We start from the raw sequence: 20,298 nt of genomic DNA, 5'->3' as shown, positions 1-20,298 counted from the left end.
AGCCACTGCAGCCGCCAAGCTGTTTTCTTCAACACAAACACCAGTCCCTTCACCATGAAAAAATGACAACTTTCTTTAGGCACTTTCAAGATGTGTCTTTTATATGATATGACATTTCTTTCTTTCTTTTTTATCCTCACCTGAGCATATGTTTCCATTGATGTTTAGAGAGCTTGTAAGAGAGAAAGACAGAGAGAAATGTCAATGTGAGATCACTGCAATTGGCTGCCTCCTGCATGAACCCTGACCTGGGCCCCAGCCAGGGAGGAGCCTGTAAACTAGCTATATGCCCTTGATCAGAATCAAACCCAGACCCTATAGTCAACAGGTCAAGGCTCTATCCTCTGAGCCGGCTAGGGCAGGATATGACATTTTTTTGCCCCTCCGCAGTGGACCATCATTTTTCCCTCCAGGAGTGAGGTGGAATAACCCTAGATCACCTTCTTGGATTCTTATAGCCAAGTTACCACAAACACCGCAAGAGAAGGTGTACAGGGAGCTTAGCCAATGAGCGGTCAGAAAAGGTATTTACTCTTGAACTGTTTTGGCTCAATAGATAGACCAATAAACCAGGGGCCTGCAGACTGAAGGGTCCGAAGTTTGATTCCTGTTAAAAGCATGTACCCTGGTTGGAGGCACATCCCAGTGGGGAGTGTGCAGGAGGCAGCTAATCGATGTTTCTTTCTCATTGATGTTTCCGAATGTCTATCCCTCTCATTTCTTCTCTGTAAACAAATCAATAATATATGCATATATTTAAAAAGTGTTTCCTCTGCCAAAACTGGTTTGGCTCAGTGGATAGAGTGTTGGCCTGTGGACAGAAAGGTTCCAGGTTTGATTGCAGTCAAGTCATGTACCTTGGTTGTGGACACATCCCCAGTTAGGGGTGTGCAAGAGGCAACTGATCAATGATTCTCTCTCATCGATGTTTCTAACTCTCTATCCCTCTCTCTTCCTCCCTGTAAAAATCAATAAAATATTTATATATTTTTTAAAAGTGTTTCCTCTGCAGCTCATGCGGCTCTTGCATTGTGTCCACTGGGCTATTGGCATGTCCCCACCACTCAGAGGTGGCCGCTGGGGTCTCCGCAGCCCCAGAGGCTGGTAGCCAGCCCCCTGTTTTGGGTGCTGGTCTGGGGGCGTGGACCTGAACCACAGCTTGGCGCTGGAGCACATGCAAGCGTCTGGGGGCGGGGCAGAAACATACCTGACTTTGAACACCCTCGAGGGGAGGCCAGCACCCAACTGGGCTGGTGGGCATGTGTGGACCTCTGGGACACGCATGGCAGCGGCTGCCAGTGTCTGCACATGCCCCAGAGGCCAGCAACCAGACCCCTGTCATGGGCCCTGGGCTGGGAACTTGGACCCAAAATGCAGCTTCACCCCAGAGCACCTGCAAGCATTGGGGACAAGGTGGGACCATCCCCCACACCTGTTGAAATTTTCCCACCACGCCTCCAGCTATTTGGTGCCTGCACTCATAGTCCAGGAGTGGTCAGGGGCATAAGCACAGGTCTACAGGCTAGGAGTGGCCTGTGTCTCGAGGATACTCTTGGGACCTAGGCAGCTCAGCACCTGCATATTCAAATTAACCACTATCTTTGTTAGGTTAATTTGCATACTCACTCTGATTGGGTGGTTGCTGTAGTGGAGGTGCAGTTAATTTGCATGTGTCTCTTTTATTAGATAACATTGGTTTTGGGGGAATCTATATTTTGTCCCTCTGGCCACTATGAGAAGAGTATACTTTGTACACAATGAAAAAGGTTGGCCATGTCACCTGTTTTGATAATATAGTGTGATCTGGGAAGTGACAGTTTATGAATTCTGAGTTCAAGCATCAAGAAGCACATTCCTGCTAGACATGCTGAGAGTTGCTCATCACTGCTATGAAGTTATGTACCAGTTAGTCCACTGTTCAGAGAATAAAATATTAAAACAAAGATATGAGCTTTATGTGTGGTCTTGAGCTGAGCTCATACATACCCAGTCTACATCAACTGAAAGCCAACCAAACCACAATACGGGAACTGAGAAATAAATGAATAAAATGAATGCTGGTGTATAAATGTCAAAGCAACTTCAGCAATTAGATACAAATTAACTTTGAATATTGACACATTTCTCTATGTGAACCTAAGGAATAAATGTACAGAACATAAAGACAACATCTATGTCCAAAGAGATAAATGCATATAACTATTAATTCATTTTGCAATTATTAAGTGAGTGCAGGATCTCTCCCACCTGTAATGGAATTATAGCAAAAATATCTCCAAATGATTGTGTCAAATTACTATGGTTCATCCCACATTCTGTCAATAACTAACTCTTTGATTCACACAGATATTATGTCCTTTTAATTTCTGTTTTCTTCATTACTTAACACTTGATAACACTTGATTGCGTCCATCAAACATGCTTCCAATGCATGTTTTTAAGTAATTAAGAGTGTCAAAAGGAGAGACAGAGAATTTAATAAAACAAGGTACATTCCAAAATATCTAAAATCCAGTAGAAAAACAAAACAAAACAGATATGTAAAATATAGCAAATAACTCTGATTATTATCCAGTGAAACCAACAGTCTGCACCAAAAAAAGATGAATCTAATGATTGATATTGCTGCACCAAATTAGATTTAGAAGATATGTGTGTTGGTTCCATATTCTGAATGAGTGGCACATATTTAAATGGCTGTTCTATAGAAATCTTGGGGTTGGGGCATAATAAAGAACCTTGAGTGTCGATTAAGAATGTATTACTCTGGGCTCCAAATCTATGTTTACTGCCTTTGGTGAGTGAATGGTGCTAGGTCTTCTACACCGTTTCTTCCCTGTCAGCTCACCTGATGTTTTCCTGGTAAAAGGCACCAGAGAGGTGTGCCAGAGAAAGGGCCCTTCTTCCTGGTTTCACGGTGCGTTATCATTTTTTGCTAGAGATGTGGTTAACAGCTGAGAGCATGCAGGAAGCTCCTGAGATGCTGGCCCTCCAGCAAGTGTTTGTGGCTGGTCATAGTTCACTCTCCTCCAGCCTCTGCCTGCTGACCTGTGGCAGGGAGGCCTTCCTGCTTGTTAGTCATGACTTGAGGTCCATCCTCACCAGTGTGGGCCAGCAGACTTGGAACTGCTCTGTCCTAGCACAGCCCAGTGAGCATTCCTGCCATAAAGCTTTCTGCAGTGACACTGTCTTCAATGAAGTCTAAAACCTGGCACCCGAGTGATTTTCCTTTTGGTAACCTTCCGTAGACCTAGGGTATATTTTGTAATTTCCTTTTATTCCCCTCTCCTCAGGCTCTCGCCAAAAAGTAGGTAATAATAACCTTGAATCAAACTTTCCTGAGTTTTTTCACTCCTGACTCAATACATGTATACACCTTGTAACCCTGGGATGTTCAGCCCCCATTTTGAACATTTAAAAGCTAGGTCAAGCACATTAATTTGAAAATATTTGCTCAATTATTCATGTGATTGGAGACTTAGAAATAACAGTTTTTTGTTTTGTTTTTTTAATTAATTTCAGAGATGAAGGGAGAGGGAGAGAGAGATAGGAACATCAATGATGAGAGAGGATCATTGATTGGCTGTCTCCTGCACCACCCCAACTGGGGATCAAGCCAGCAACCTGGGGCATGGACTGTTGACCAGAATCAAACCCAGGATCCTTTAGTCCAAATGCTGACACTCCAAACCAGGAAGGGCAGAAATAACAGTCCTTGATATTATGATTCATAATATGTACATGATTTATTTTAGTGAATATCAGAAGTTTAAAAGTGTATAATATGTAACTGGATAGATAGATAGATAGATAGATAGATAGATAGATAGATAGATTTAAAAATAAATTTGGAATACCAAGAATGAAACATCAAATAAACTATAGACTTTGAAATAGAAGTTTATAATGATTTTAGAATGAGGAATAGAGAGATAGAAAGATCGAAGGGAGAGGAACTTGACAGGCTGCCTCCTACACACCTCCTAATAGGGATTGAGCCTGCAACCTGGCATATTCCCTGATTAGGAATTGAACCATTGACTTCTCGGTGCATGGGATGATGCTCAATTGCTGATCCATGGCAGTCAGGCCAAACTATCGACTTTAAGTGCTATGAAGAGTCAAAGTACAATATGTACCAGGGTGGTGAGTGATGTTGATAAAAGGGAGGCTCTGGCCCAAACCGGTTTGGCTCAGTGGATAGAGCGTTGGCCTGTGGAACAAAAAGGTCCCAGGTTCGATTCCAGTCAGGGGCATGTACATTGGTTGCCGGCACATCCCCGGTAGGGGGTGTGCAGGAGGCAGCTGGTCGATGTATCTCTCCCATCGTTGTTTGTAGCTCTCTATCTCTCTCCCTTTCTCTCTGTGAAAAATCAATAAAATATATTTTAAAAAAAAAGGAGGGGGGGCCTCTGCTTGGATAGGGACAGAGGAATAAGGGAAATCCCAATAACTTCCTCTTCATTTTCTTGTGAGTCTAAAGCTGATCTCAAAATAATATCTTAAAAAATAGTTCTACAAAAATAATTGCGGTGCTTTTAAAGAAACTAGAAATGTATTATTTTTAGATGGTGCAGGTACCATTCTACTAGATTTAGCTAAGCTAATGTGGCTGGTGCTTACAAACATAGTTGTTACGTTGTAAACAGGATGCAGAAGAGATGTTGTGATTGTAAAGGATGGCAAATGTACAATTCTTAGGAAATCCTGACGTGATTGAGGATCTGAAATACAGAAATAATATATCATTAGTCTGATCATATATAACTTCATATTTTAATGAATAAACTCTTTACAGTAATATTTACATATCTAAATCTGAACACCTCTTACAATTTTTGAACAGAAACATTTAGTTTATGGTAAACACTGGATTCAATGGACTCAGGATTTAATGAACAAAATTTCAGGTTTGTATATAATATGTGAAATTAACACCTTGCTAATTTTTAAATGTTTTAAAGAAAGGTTTAGCCCTGACCAGTTTGGTGCAGTGGATAGAGCGTCGACCTACAGACTGAAGGGTCCCAGGTTCGATTCCAGTCTAGGGCATGTACCTTGGTTGCAGGTACATCCCCAGTAAGGGTTATACAGAAGGCAGCTGATCAATGTTTCTCTCTCAACCATGTTTCTTTTTCTTTTTTTTTTTTTTTCTTTTTTTTTTACAATAAGGAAGGGAGAGGGATAGAGAGCCAGAAACCTGGATGAGAGAGAATCATAAACTGCCTACTGCACACCCCCCACCGGGGAAGTTCCCACAACCAAAGCACAAGCCTTTGACTGGAATCGAACCCTGGACCCCGCAGTCCACAGGTCGACACTCTATCCACTGAGCCAAAAACGTTTTGGCTCTCATTGATGTTTCTAACTCTGTATCCCCATCCCTTCCCTCTCTATAAAAAAATCAACAAAAATACCCGAAACCAGTTTTGCTCAATGGATAGAACATAGGCTTAGTGACTAAAAGGTCCCGGGTTTGATTCTGGTCAAGGGCATGCACCTTAGTTGCAGGCATATCCCCAGTAGGGGGTGTGCAAGAGGCAGCTGATCAATGACTCTCTCTCATTGATGTTTCTAACTATCTCTCTCTCTTCCTCTTTGTACAAAATCAATAAAATATATTTTTAGAAATCAATGGAAATATTTTTTTTAAAGTTTACTTAAAATTAAATTAACAGATTATTTTTTCTTTTGTTCTTAATCACCATTATTTTTTAAATTTGGCAACTAGGCCATATGTTGGGAAAAAACAATGTAGTAATTTTACTGACATGAATAAATATTACATATTTACTACTAGATTCTACATATTTAAATCCAAGAGTCAAAGCTCATAAACAATGTACTGCTAATGGTTAGCACATGATCACACCACCTCAACTGTGGTAACTGGTGCTGTTGCCTGAGGCCAGACTCTGCAGCTGTTTTACAGCCTGAGGGCTGAAGCCACACCCCAGCCAAGAACATTTGTTCACAGGCCAAGACTGGTAATTGCCTGCATTTACTAAACCTTTCAGTATAAAATTTAAATTATAGTATTACATACAGAAAGCTTTCCTGTGAAATGAAACTTTTCATATGTACTTCATGTAAATTACACAAATGTGTCATCATAAGTACAAACAGGTGAACTAATTGGTCAATTTTTGAACATATATATTTGTAAAACCTACTTTCTAACATAATGGCTTTTGACTCTAGTGGGTAGCTCCTTACCTGAGTTAGTATGCTCTACCGAAGTTTTACTGTATTTATGTAATCGTTCATGCATTGATGTTCATTTCTAAGATTAATTTCTGACTTAAAGCACAAAGACATAAAATATATACGTTCTCAAGAAACTTACAGTTTGGAAGAGAAAGCTAAGCCATTTTGCCACACCAACAGATTATTATTGTCTCTCTGGTAGGGTTGAATCCATGAATATTTAACAAAAATGTACAAAAAATTCTATGAGAGATAAAAATGTTTAGGAGAAATTAGGTAATTGATTTCATACAAAGAACTAAGTTGGTCCCTGGCTGGAGGAGGAGAAGGGAAACGAGGAGGCTGGGTGACTGCAATTAGTGAATAAACTACCACTTGTGTCTCGCATATCAGGAATTGTCGTGACCCCACCCAGCTGGCCCACCATATCCAACATCCAGAAGATCCCACACTCTCCCGTGGAAACATAGAGGTCTTTGAATCCACTTGAAACACCTCAAGATTCATGTGAATTGAGGCAACAGCTGCAACAGAAGCAGCAGCATCCTAACAAACTTGCCAAAGGAACAGAAAAGTATAGAAAAAAATTGGAAAACTAAAAACATATAATATTAATTAATGCAGAAAAAGCATCTGATAAAATCCAACAGCCAATTTTGATAAAAAGTCTTTTAGGGCCATAGATGACATACCTACAGCTAACATCATACTAAATGGCCAAAACTGAAACCATTTCCCTTAAGAACAGGAACGAGACAAGGAAAACCGACTTCACCACTCTGATTCAGCTTAGTACTGGAAGTTCTAACTATAGTGAGCAGAAAGGAAGGAATAAAAGGCATCCAAATAGGAAAAGAAGAAGTAAAGCTGTCATTATCTGCAGATTATATAATACTGTACATAGAAACCCTTAAGGCTCCACTAAAAGACTACTAGATTAAAAAAATGAATTTGGCAACATAGCAGAATACAAAACTAACACCAGAAATCTATGTCATTTTTATACACCAAAATGAACTCACAGAAAGGGAAACTTAAAATAAAAAAATCCCATTTATCATTGGAACAAACAAACAAACAAACAAACAAAAAAGAAACATAGGAATAAACTAAACTAAGGAGGTAAAAGACCTATACTAAGAAAATTACAGGACATAAAAAAAAAAAGAGATAGAGGACCCTAACAGGTTTGGCTCAGTGGATAGTACATCGGCCTGCAGACCATAGGGTCTCAGAATAAATTCCTATCAAGAGCATGCACCTTGTTTGCAGGCACATCCCCAGTAGGGGTTGTGCAGGAGGCAGCTGCTCAAAGTTTCTCTCTCATCAATGTTTCTAACTCTCTATCCCTCACCCTTCCTCTCTGTAAAATAATAATAATTCTTTTTTCAAAAGAGATAGAGGAAAATATAACAAGTCAAAGAAGACACTGTATTCATGGATTGGTAGAACCAACACCATTAAAATGTCCATACTATACAAAGCAATCTATAGATTCAATGAAATCCCTAATAAAACAGTATATTTCACAGATCTAGAAAAATGCTTCAAAAATTTATATGGAAAGAAAAAAAGATCCCAAATAGCCACAGCAAAATTGAGAGATAATAACAAAGTAGGAGGAATCACAATACTAGATATGAAATTATACTACAAAGCCACTGTAATCAAAACAGCCTGATACTGGCACAAGAATAGGAATATACATCAATGGAGCATAATGGAGAACGTAGAAATTGACCCAAACCATTATCCTCAATTAATATTTAACAAAGGAGGCAAGAGCATACAATGGATTAAAGAGCATACAACTGAGTAAAGACAACCTCTTCAATAAATGATATGGAGAAAATTGGACAGGTACATTCAAAAACAAAATACAACTAGACCACCAGTTTACACCATACACAAGAATAAACTCAAAATAAATGAAAGACTGAAGTGAACGGTGTTGAACATTAAATTTTAGAAGAATCCACAGGCAGCAAAATCTTGGATATCTCTCATAGCAATATGTTTGTGGATACATCTTTAGGGCAAGAGTAACTAATGATAAGTAAATAAATGGGACTACATAAAAATAAAAGGCTTCTGCACAGCAAAAAAAAGAAAAATGCCAACAAAATGAAAAGGGAGCCCACTGCATGGGTGAACATATTTGCTACTGATACACCTGATAAAACATTAATATACAAATTATATAAGGAACTTAAATAACGGCAAAAAGAAAATAAACAAACCAATTAAAAATGGACAAAGGACCTAAAAAGGCACTTCTCCAAAGTTGACATACAGAAGGCCAAGGACAAATAAAAAATTGTTCAAAGTTAATAATCATCAGAGAGATGCAAATTTAAATGACAGTGAAGTATCACCTCATACCTTTCAGAATGACTACCATCAACAAAGCAACAAATGACAAGTTGCTGGTGAAGATATGGAGAAAAGGGAACCCTAGTACACTGCTGGTGGGAATGCAGATTGGTGCAACCACTATGGAAAATAGTATGGAGTTTCTCAAAAAGTTAAAAATTTCCCTGGCATTTGGCCCAGTGATCCCACTTCTGGGAATATATCCTAAGAAACCCTAAACACCTATCAGAAAGAATGTATGCACCCCTATGTTCATAGTAGTGCAATTTACAACAGTTAAGATGTGGAAACAGCTCAAGTGTCCATCAGTAGATGGGTGGATTTAAAAGGCATGGTATATTCACACCATGGAATACTATGCCAGAGTACAAAGGAAGGATTTCTTACTCTTTGAGACAGCATGGAAGACCTGGAAAATATTATGGTAAGCAAAAGAAGCCAGTGAGAAAGATAAGTATCATAAGATCTCACTCATGTGTGGAATCAAATGAACAAAATTAAATGATGAACAAAACAGACCCAAATATAGAAGCATAGGATAGACTGATGAATCTCAGAGGGAAGGCTGGGGTAGGTAGGTGGAGAGGAAGAGATTAACTGAGAAACCTATATGCATATATGCATAGCCCATGGGCACAGACAATGGTCTGGTGAAGGCCTGGAAGTGGGAGTAGGGTGGTGGGAGTCAATGGGGGAGAAGACAAGGGGAAGATCTGTAAAACTTTCAACAATGAAGATAAATTAAAAAGTGAAAAGAGTTTGGATCTCTGCCCGCCACCCCCAGTGAACAGTGTCAAAGGAAAATATAGAAGGATCACTTAGTTAATTTTGAGTTCACATTGACAACCTTTCTGAAGGTTCAAAAGCAAGCTGATGAGAAATAGAAAGTGTTTGTTGCTCCAGTGGGAGCCCGTTCCAGAGACTTTGGTAGTTTTTCCTGAGGAAAGCTCAGAAGAAAAGAATCTTATATCCTGGGAAAGCCAAAGTCCACCTCAGGAGCAGGTGCAGGATGAGGAAATTAGGGAGGATGACCTTTGCCTTGCTCATGAGAGTCTTCTGTTAGGTAATTTGAAGCTGATACTATGGATATAAAGGACCTATTAAAAGATTTGTGCATGCCAAAACTGGTTTGGCTCAGTGGATATAGCATCAATTTGGGGACTGAATGGTCCCAGATTCGATTCCAGGCAAGGGCATGTACATTGGTTGCGGGCACATCCCCAGTGGGGGGTGTGCAGGAGGCAGCTGGTCAATATATATCTCTCATCGATGTTTCTAGCTCTCTATCCCCCTCTCTTTCTCTCTGTTAAATATCAATAAAGTATATATTTTTTTAAGATTTGTGCATGTTAATTCATGAGCAAGGAGATGTGATAGATAGCATAGAAAGCAAAGTTGAAAGTGCAAGAGTGCATGTCCAACATGCCAACCACCCACTGTCAAGGGCAGCAGAATATCAGAGAAAAGGATTCCTGCATGTTGCTGTGCAATGCCCAAGCCATTAAAGAAGTATAGAAACCAACAAATGGCTAGCAATGAAGAATGGAACAAAACTCTTTACCTTTATATTTTGTGACTATATTATCATTACTTTGCCTCCGGTTTTAATTTGTATGTTGAGATTTTGGATGCAGTTTCCAGTAATAATAAACAAAGAAAATAATTTTTTGAGCAATTTTAAAAAAAGATTTTTCAGTTACAATTGACATCCAGTATTGTTTTGGTTTCAGGTGTACAGCATGTTGATTGGGCACATGTATACCTTTTGAGATGAACACCCCAATGGCTCAGCTACCCATCTGACACCATGCATGATTATTAGAATACTAGAGGCCCAGTGCACAAAATTCATGCAAAAAGGGGGTTCCTCAGTCCGGCCCGCACCCTCTCCAATCTGGACTCCTTAGGGGTTGTTCTATTGCCGGTTTAGGCCCAAAACTGGCAATCAGACATCCCTCTCACAATCTGGGACAACTGGCTCCTACCCTCTCACCTGCCTGCCTGCCTGATCGCCCCTAACTCCTCTGCCTGTTGGTCTGATTGCCCTGACCTTGCCCCCCTACAGGTCTAATCACCCCTATCTTACCCCCTGCCAGCTTAATTGCCCCAAGCTTGTCCCCCTGTCAGCCAGATCGCCCCTAACATCTCTTCCTGCCTGCTTAATTGCACCTAACTGCCTTCCCCTGCAGGCCTGCTCATCACCACTGCCCTCTCCTGCATGCTTGGTCCCCCTCAACAGCCATCTCAAGCAGGCATTATCCCTTCCAACTGCCCTGCCCTGCAGACCTGGTCCCCCCTCCAACTGTCTTCGCCTAAAGACTTGATCACTCCCAACTACCCTCCCCTGCAGACCTGGTTGCTCCCAACTGCCCTCGCCTGCAGGCCTGGTCCCCCACAACTGTCTTCTCCTGCTGGTCTGATCTCCCACAACTGTCCTCCCCTGATGGCCATCTTGTGGTGGCCATCTTGTGTCCACATGTGGGCAGTCATCTTTGACCACATGGAGGAGGCCATCTTGTGTGTTGAAGTGATGGTCAATTTGCATATTACCCTTTTATTAGATAAGATGGGTCATTTAAGTTTTTAATTAATGTGCACAATCATGATACCTTCAGTTTCCTTGATGTATAGTAAAATCAAGTAGTAAAGTTTACATTAGAAAAAAGCATTTATAGAAGCATGGCTGTCTATAAAATAAAATGGAAACATTTAAATCTTACCATTTCTTCTTCATTATCTATGTAAAGCAGGCTAGAGTTCTTAGAAGCACAGGCCTTTAAACTCTCATTCCATGTTTTTTTTTCAGTACCAATGTAATAGCAATTTTTGGAATATGTCAACCAATCCAGTGGACAATGACCACAATGATTTGCTAAAGAAAAATTATAAATGTTTAACTGAACACATTTTGAATAAAAAATTAATCTACATATATGCACAGATAATACAATGCATATTTGTGCACAATATCTATGTACATTCACAGGCTGATACATATACCCACTCACAGAGAAGGATCACCCCTTATTGTCTAATTCATGTGCTCACATAAAGAAATAACACATAGAAAAATATTCAGTCTCTAATACCTGGAAATCATTGAATGAAACCACTTTTTTTAGAATAGCAATTGGATTTTGTCTCAACATAATAGAGCAGTAGAAATTTTTAGATAATTGGCAATAGTGGGTATGGTGATTTTTAAGTAAATATTTTTCTTATTGTTGCATAAGAAGAAATACTTCCTTTACAATTATTTGTAAATATTTATTGCTCATTTTAAAATTTATGTTCTCCCCACTGAAAGGGTCTATTGTCATTTTTGCCCAACTTAGAATAGAGACAAAAATATAAACTTTGCTAGTATCAGAACTTTGAAAATCATTATGTACCTTTGAGGTTCTTTGTTTGGGGCGATGAATTGTTCTTCTCCAGTTTACCAATATCTTAAAAAATTAAAAAGTAATTAATCTAATTAAAACATATCACTTTTTGTTTTTAGCTTGAAGTCTTTTTAAATATTGTCTATGATGAGATTTATTTTTAACAAAATTGATTTTACTAAGAAAAATGAATAAAGTAATACAGACTTAGGGAGAAATATTTTAAAAGCCTATGGGAACAAATTAGAACATCACTTACAGTATTGACTTACCCAATATAAATAATTAATTTGTACTTCTAAATTAGGTCTTTTATATTCCTATAAAGAATGTGTTTAAGTTATGAAGTCAGAATATATAAATATTTGTAAAATATTTTCTACAAGTCACTCTATCTCTTTGCACTTGACAAATTCGGCATAGCACATTTATCTAAATGTAGACACTAAAATTAGAATTCTATTCTGTAATGCCGTATTATGAAATCCTTAGAACAATCAGATTCTTTAAAATTATGTCTCCTTGAAATCTTCCAAAAACTTACAAAGCATAAAATGTATCGCACTCACTACACTGTACATCAAGATCAGGCAGATAACTCCCAGGACACAAGCAAAGACCTTCTCTGGAGGTGATGGTGAATCTGCAGGAAGAGAAAGGAGAGATGGAGACATTATTTAGACAGTCTACATATAAGAGAACCCACATGCACAGTGAATCATATATAAAGTTAAACCCCCAAAAGCATATCTACCAGTGGAATCTTCCTCTCAGATGAACCATTTCATTTTCATGATTCTCCATGAGTTGTTGGTCAAAGACAACACCTTACAACAATGCCTGAATAAAATTAGCCCTCAGATTTCATTTTAGAATACTGTGTTCCAACTTCAAGCTCTGGCCCTTACAAATGAAAAAACGTGAGCTAATTCCCTACTCCTTTGCACACCTCTGTTTCTCAGCTGCAACTGCTAGGACCCTTATACCGTGAGTCTATTAAATGTGTCACCTTTGCTTTAGTCATCCCTGTAATTTTATTGAAGATCTTGAAAAGCACTTGAAAGTTTATTCCCACATAGAATACTTACTGTTCAGTTGGTACAAAGGAGCTTTTCACGCCCTTACCTTTCACTTGCTGTCTCCTTAAGTCCTTAGCCAGATTCATTTCTGAGTCATTTTCTTGTTGGACATCCATCTCAGAGGCTGAGTAATGACAGGATGGTGTTTAGGGTAACAGTACTTAAGTATTTATAAATGATGTGAACAATGACAAGACCCCAAGGAGAGCCTTTGGGGGTGGGGTGTGAGATAAGTAACAGTACTCACTTTGCATTTGACCAATGTGAAATCTTGTTCTAATTTACATAGAGATTTAAATGTGCTTCATGATAGAATAATAGTTCTTAAAATGATATTCTGTGTTTGGCATAATATGATTGTTTGAAGCAATGAAAACTAAGTTATTGAAGAATAAAGAAATTCTGAATAATGATATCATTATTAAAGTCAGAGTTCACTGAAACATTTTAATACAGTTAGAATAACTGTGAGAAGTAAAATGCTGTATAGAAATTGATGCCCTAATTTTTATGACAATTTTTAATTCAGTAATAAACATACTGAGTGTTTTAAAGTTGGGGGAATACTAGTATTAGAATACTTTTCTGGAAGAAATTAATTTTATTTAGTAACATACATTTATTTATTAAAAGGGCAAATTATATTTTAAAATTTCAAGTGATATTTTAAATAATTGTGGAGTTCTGAGAAATCATTATAATTTAAGAAAATATTTTATCTCTGAAAAATACTAATGACATACTAAAAGTGACCAAAACTTACAAATACTAAAAGCAATAGAACATTAAAAGAATTTTAAAAATACTAACTTTACACAAGTAACTTACAATTTATTTAATGGTTAAGATATGAAAACATAAAATGACTAAGAAATATCTATGTCATTTATGGAGGAACATTGTTGGTTCAAAATTCCAGAAAGATTCTATAGCGATCAAAGTCAGTGAAGGTGACTTAAGCGTGTAGGCAAATGAATAAATCTGATAATTTATTCAATAATTCAGTCAATGGGCTCTGCAATCAGTGAGAACTAGAATAAATTCTGGCTTTGAATTTATTAATAGTGTATTACCTTTAAAAGTTATTTAGTGTTTAAGAACCTAGCTTACTAATCTAAGGTGGGAATAAAAATATGTTAAGAGTCAATGCACGTAAAGATAACACTCAATCTGACATTTATTAACCCTCAATATGTCACTTGATTTAATTATTTTAACACAATTGTCTTGTTACTATTTTTGATTCTTATTAGACAATGAAAACATAATTCATTAGACAGGACTCTCTTATAAGTATGGCATATTTTTGCACGTGTTGTTCAATTTCTAAAAATATTTTGATTATTTATGATTAAGTTTAAATATTCAACAACAAACATTTTTAAAAGTTTAAATAAGCATTTTACCGAGACTACTAAATTCTGATTTTTATTGCAAGTCACACTGATTTTATTTAATTGAAGTGTATATATGAGGAATTATGTTTTACCTTCACGGCTTGATGAATTCTTGTTAAGAATTTATTTTTAAAATCTGGGATAAATATGAAATAATATACATTTATAATTATATCTATTAATTACAAAATGCAATGGAATTTTATGGAAGTTATAATGATTTTCAAGCCAAAACATACATGCATTTATGCTCTTTAGTAATTTTATACAGGCAAAAACTTGAATATTTTAAGATAGCTACCAACATATTTCATATTTTACCCTTTTTGCCCTAAATTGTTCAAATAAGGATAACAATGTTGTCTTTTATTTGGTTGTATGTGAATTGTACTTCAGTAATACCACATCTAGCATTTGCAATTTCCCATTAAATGAACTGGGCCAGTAGAGAGACAGGAGAGTAGACACACATACCTCTGGGAGCCAGAAAGTTATGAATCCTTAGTGAGAGGCCAGGTCACTCCTGCAAACAAACAATGTCTGTGATGTCCACAGACTGTCCTGTGAAGACTGGGAGTGAATCAAAAAAGAAAAAAAAAAAAAAAAAGTAGATTTCTCATCTCTGTGTCACTTAGAGTTTGAACAGGAAATTCTTACACTTGGGCAAATCTGAAGGTGATTTATCTCATCACACATCTTCCTAGTATAGGAGACTTTGGTCTTGCAATGTGTCACTTGGTTTGTCCATTGGGAAATGCCTCTGAGAAATTATTTTCATATTCTAAAAGATTTCTGGGACAAAAGACTTGACCCCTCACCATGTTAGCTTATTTCATATTAACATCATGAAATCTTAGGCCTGGTCAAGAGTATCTCAGATGTGTAAGTTCTATTCTTAGACAAGGTTGCTAAGTAATGGCCTCACCTCATTTTACTTATATACTCATTGTGTTATTTTAATTAGAATAAATCTAAAACCATAATTCCATTAACAATAGCTACTTAATGATATTTGTCACTAGGATTCTGTAGAATTACTACATTTTCAAAGTATAGTAACTGTTATAACTATTTATTCTCAAATATATCTTCTCACACTCTTGTTTTTAAAATTTCTATATTTAATTTTATTATTTATATATTAAAAATATAAAATTTCTCGATATTAATAAATGTCTGTGAAGGATAAGATAGTAAGCAACACTGAACTATACCATAATGTATAAAATTGAAATATCAAATTAATACTCATATTGTTGATTAATTCATATTCAAATTATAATCAGTAATTTATATTTTAATAGAAGTATTTGTTTTAAATAACGAACACCCAAGTCTAACTATGTAGGAGGAAAACAAATGTAATTTTTAAAAATTTCACTTGATCATAACTGGGGAGGCAAAAATATTAGACTTTGAAAACACATGTTAATTGGCACATGAACATTAGAAGAAATCAAACATTACATTAGAATTATCTAGTTTGTATCAGAATTTTTTCATCTGTCTCATATTACATCATGAAAAGAGGAAATGTTTATCTTCTTTAGTAAGTAAGTTAAAACTGGGAGTACCACATCATCCAGCAATCTCATTTCTGAATGTGCATCCAAAGAAACAACACAATTATTTTATAATTTTTAATTTATTGATTGATTTTCAAAATAGAGAAGAAGAGGTTAATAGATAGATAGATATAGATAGATAGATAGATAGATAATAGAAATAAGTCAACTTGTTTGATTCTTTTTTAAGATTTTTAATTCATTTATTTATTTAACATTTTTACAGTTTAAAATTTTTAATAAATTGACTGAATTGTGCATCTATTAAAAAAAAAAACACATCTAAAAACCAGGAAAACATTTTTAGATTCTTTTTTTTTTTTTTTAAAGAACAATATTTATTTATTCATTTATTTTTACATATTTTGATTTCTTTCTTTTTGCCCCCCTCCCTTCTTCCCACACATCCCCTTCCTCCCCAGAGTTTTATGTCCTTTGGTTTACTTATATGCATGTATACAAGTCCTTCGGTTGATGTATTATCTCCCCCAGATCCTCCTCCCCTCCCCGCTGAAATTTGACAAACTGCTTGTTGCTTTACTGTCTCTATATCTATCTTTTGGTTTATCAGTTTATAATGATCTTTATTATCCACAAATGAGTGAGGTCATGTGGTGTTTCTCTTTCATTGATTGGCTTATTTCACTCAGCATGATGTTCTCCAATTCCATCCAGGTTGCTGCAAATGATGAGAATTCCTTCTTTTTTATGGCAGCATAGTATTCCATTGTGTAGATGTACCATGGTTTTTGGATCCAATCATCTGCTGACTGGCACCTAGGCTGTTTCCAAATTCTGGCTATTGTAGATTGTGCTGCTATGAACATAGGGGTGCATATATCCTTTCTGATTGGTGTTTCTAGTTTCTTGGGATATATTCCTAGGAGTGGGATGACTGGATCAAATGGGAGTTCCATTTTCAGTTTTTTGAGGAAATTCCACACTGTTCTCCACAGTGGTTGCACCAGTCTGCATTCTCACCAGCAGTGCACGAGGGTTCCTTTTTCTCCGCAACCTCGCTAACACTTGTCATTTATTGATTTGTTGATGTTGGCCATTCTGACAGGTGTGAGATGGTACCGCATTGTTGTTTTGATTTGCATCTCTCGGATAATTAGTGACTTTGAGCATGTTTTCATGTGCCCTTTGGCCTTCCTTCTGTCTTCTTTTGAAAATATTCTATTTAGTTCCATTGCCCATTTCTTAATTGGATCATTCACCTTCCTTTTATTTAGTTGTATCATCTGTCTGTAGATGTTGGAGATTAAACCTTTATCAGTAGTGTTATTTGCAAATATGTTCTCCCACACCGTGGGCTTTCTTGTTGTTTTGTTGATGGTTTCTTTTGCTGTTAAAAAGCTTTTTATTTTGATGTAGTCCCAATTGTTTATTTTCTCTTTAGCTTCCATTGCCCAAGGGGCAGTATCAGTGAAGAAGTTCTTTTGGCATACGTCTGAGATTTTGCTGCCTGTGGATGCTTCTATTATTTTTATGGTTTCCCGTCTGATGTTTAAGTCCTGCATCCATTTTGAGTTTATTTTTGTATATGGTGTAAGTTGGTGATCTAGTTTCATTCTTTTGCATGTGTCTGCCCAATTTTCCCAACACCATTTATTGAAGAAACTGTCTTGACTCCATTGTATATTCGTGCCTCCTTTGTCAAATATTAATTGAGCATAGTGATTTGGGTTGATATCTGGGTTCTCAATTCTATTCCATTGATCTATATGTCTGTTGTTGTGCCAGTACCAGGCTGTTTTGAGAAGAGTTGCTTTGTAATACAGTTTGAAGTCTGGTATTGAGATCCCTCCTACTTTACCCTTCTTTCTCAGGATTGCTGTGGCTATTCGGGGTCTTTTATTGTTCCAAATAAACTTTTGGAGAGTTCTTTCTAGGTCAGTGAAATATGTCGTTGGTATTTTAATGGGGAGTGCATTGAACCTATAGATTGCTTTAGGAAGTATGGACATTTTGATGATGTTGATTCTACCAATCCATGAACATGGTATGTTCTTCCATCTCCTTACATCTTCCTCTATCTCTTTTTTCAGTGTCGTGTAGTTTTCTGTATATAGGTCCTTTACTTCCTTAGTTAAATTTATTCCTAGGTATCTTAGTTTTTTTGGTGCGATGGTAAATGGAATTGCTTTTTTAGTCTCTGTTTCTGTAGTTTCACTGTTGGTGTATAGAAATGCCATGGATTTCTTGGCATTAATTTTGTATCCTGCTACGTTGCCAAATTCATTTATTAAGTCAATTAGTTTTTTAATGGAGTCTTTTGGGTTTTTTATGTACAATATCATGTCATCTGCAAATACGGATAACTTTACTTCTTCTTTTCCAATTTGGATGCCTTTTATTTCCTCCTCTTGTCTAATTGCAATGGCTAGTACTTCCAGTACTATGTCAAACAGGAGTGGCGAGAGTGGGCATCCCTGTCTTGTTCCTGTTCTTAGAGGGAATGGTTTTAGTTTTTGCCCATTGAGTATAATGTTGGCTGTGGGTTTATCATATATGGCTTTTATTATGTTGAGGTATGATCCTTGTACTCCCACCTTGTTGAGGGTTTTTATCAGGAAAGGGTGTTGGATTTTGTCAAATGCTTTTTCTGCATCAATCGATATGACTATATGATTTTTATCTTTCAATTTGTTTATGTGATGTATCACATTTATTGATTTGCGGATATTGTACCATCCTTGCATTCCTGGAATAAATCCTACTTGGTCATGGTGTATGATCTTTGTGATGTTCTTCTGGAGTCGATTTGCTAGAATTTTGTTGAGGATTTTGGCATCTATGTTCATGAGGGATATTGGCCTGTAATTCTCTTTCATTGAGTTGTCTTTATCTGGTTTTGGTATTAGGGTGATGCTGGCTTCATAGAAGGAGTTTGGAAGTGTTCCTTCCTCTTGGATTTTTTGGAATAGTCTGAGGAGGATAGGTTTTAGTTCTTCCTTGAATGTTTGGTAAAACTCTCCTGTGAAGCCATCTGGCCCTGGGCTTTTGTTTGCTGGAAGCTTTTTGATGACTGTTTCAATTTCTTCCCAAGACATTGGTCTATTGAGATTTTTAGATTCTTCCTGATTGAGTTTTGGAAGTTTGTATTTTTCTAGGAATATGTCCATTTCCTCCAGGTTGTTCAGTTTGTTGGAATAGAGTTGTTCGTAGTATTTTGTAACAATCCGTTGTATTTCGGTGGGGTCTGTTGTTATTTCACCTCTTTTGTTTCTGATTTTGTTTATTTGGGTCCTCTCTCTTTGTTTCTTAGTTAGCCTGGCTAGAGGTCCATCTATCTTGTTTATTCTTTCAAAGAACCAGCTCTTGGTTTTGTTGGTCTTATGTATTGTTTTTTTGGTCTCTATGTCGTTTATCTCTGCTGTGATTTTTGTTATTTCCTTCCTTCTGCTTACACTGGGCTTTTCTTCTTGCTCTTTTTCAAACTCTTTGAGTTGTAGAGTTTACCAACCATTGCCTTAAACTAGGGGTGTCGAACTCAATCAGAGAAGGGGCCAAAATCTAAAATCCAGCCTAAATCGCGGGCCGAATGGTTTACTGAACAGTCATAAACTGACAATGTCATAAACTGACAGTGGAGTGCAGTGATGACAGCGCGGTGCGGGCCACATTGCAAGGCCTGGCGGGCTGGATTTGGCCCGCGGGCCTTGTGTTTGACACATGTGCCTTAAACAGTGAATAACTAGAGTCCTCGTACACAAAATTCATGCACGTGGGTGTGTGTCCCTCAGCCCAGCCTGACTCTCTCCAGTCTGTGACCCCTCAAGGGATGTCCAACTTCCCCTTTAGGTCTGATAAATGGGCAGTCAGACATCCCTCTCGCAACCAAGAAGGTTGTCTGGAAAGTTGTTTGGCTATTTGGTCTAATTATCTTATTACTCTTTTTATTATTATAAACTAGAGACCCAGTGCTCGAATTCGTGCACAAGTGGCATCCAGCAGGCCTGCCCTGATTGGAGCTGATCAAGCGGGGCCAGCTGAGGGGAGAGTTGCAGATGGTTAGCCTGCTGGCCCCACCCCCAATGGGTTGTGGGGGGCCAATCAGGGTTGGGGCCAGCCAGAGTGGGAGGGAACTGTGGGCTGTTGGCCAGTCAGCTTCCCCCACCGCCCCGGTTAAATTCCAGGTTGAACTCCCAATAAGGGTATAATTTACATATTAGCATTTTATTATATAGGATGGTAAGAGTATGGTAACATTCAAATGAGATATTAGGTAGAACCATGTAAAATTACAACCATTTGGCTATTTTTGAGTTGAAAAACCCTAAATTTATGT

The 20,298-nt window shown here is 37.4% G+C and overlaps 1 protein-coding gene across 1 annotated transcript in view; it reads right to left on the bottom strand.

Moving 5' to 3' along the window:
- Positions 1 to 4,578: 4,578 nt before the first annotated feature.
- LOC311619763 (NKG2-A/NKG2-B type II integral membrane protein-like) overlaps positions 4,579 to 20,298 on the bottom strand; it is a gene marked incomplete at its 5' end in the record, with an annotated part of 51,423 nt that continues 35,703 nt past the window's right edge. The window contains 2 exons of the mRNA XM_084878288.1: positions 4,579 to 4,724; positions 6,347 to 6,450. Of these exons, the coding sequence (XP_084734414.1) occupies positions 4,604 to 4,724; positions 6,347 to 6,450 (225 nt within the window). The 3' untranslated portion in view covers positions 4,579 to 4,603. The remainder of the gene's footprint in view (positions 4,725 to 6,346; positions 6,451 to 20,298) is intronic.

The sequence above is a fragment of the Pipistrellus hanaki genome (assembly GCF_964339955.1).
Source record: "Pipistrellus hanaki genome assembly, chromosome: 3".
Classification (NCBI taxonomy): Eukaryota; Metazoa; Chordata; class Mammalia; order Chiroptera; family Vespertilionidae; genus Pipistrellus; species Pipistrellus hanaki.
Note: the sequence above shows the minus strand (reverse complement) of the source record. Positions and strands in the feature narration are given on the sequence as shown.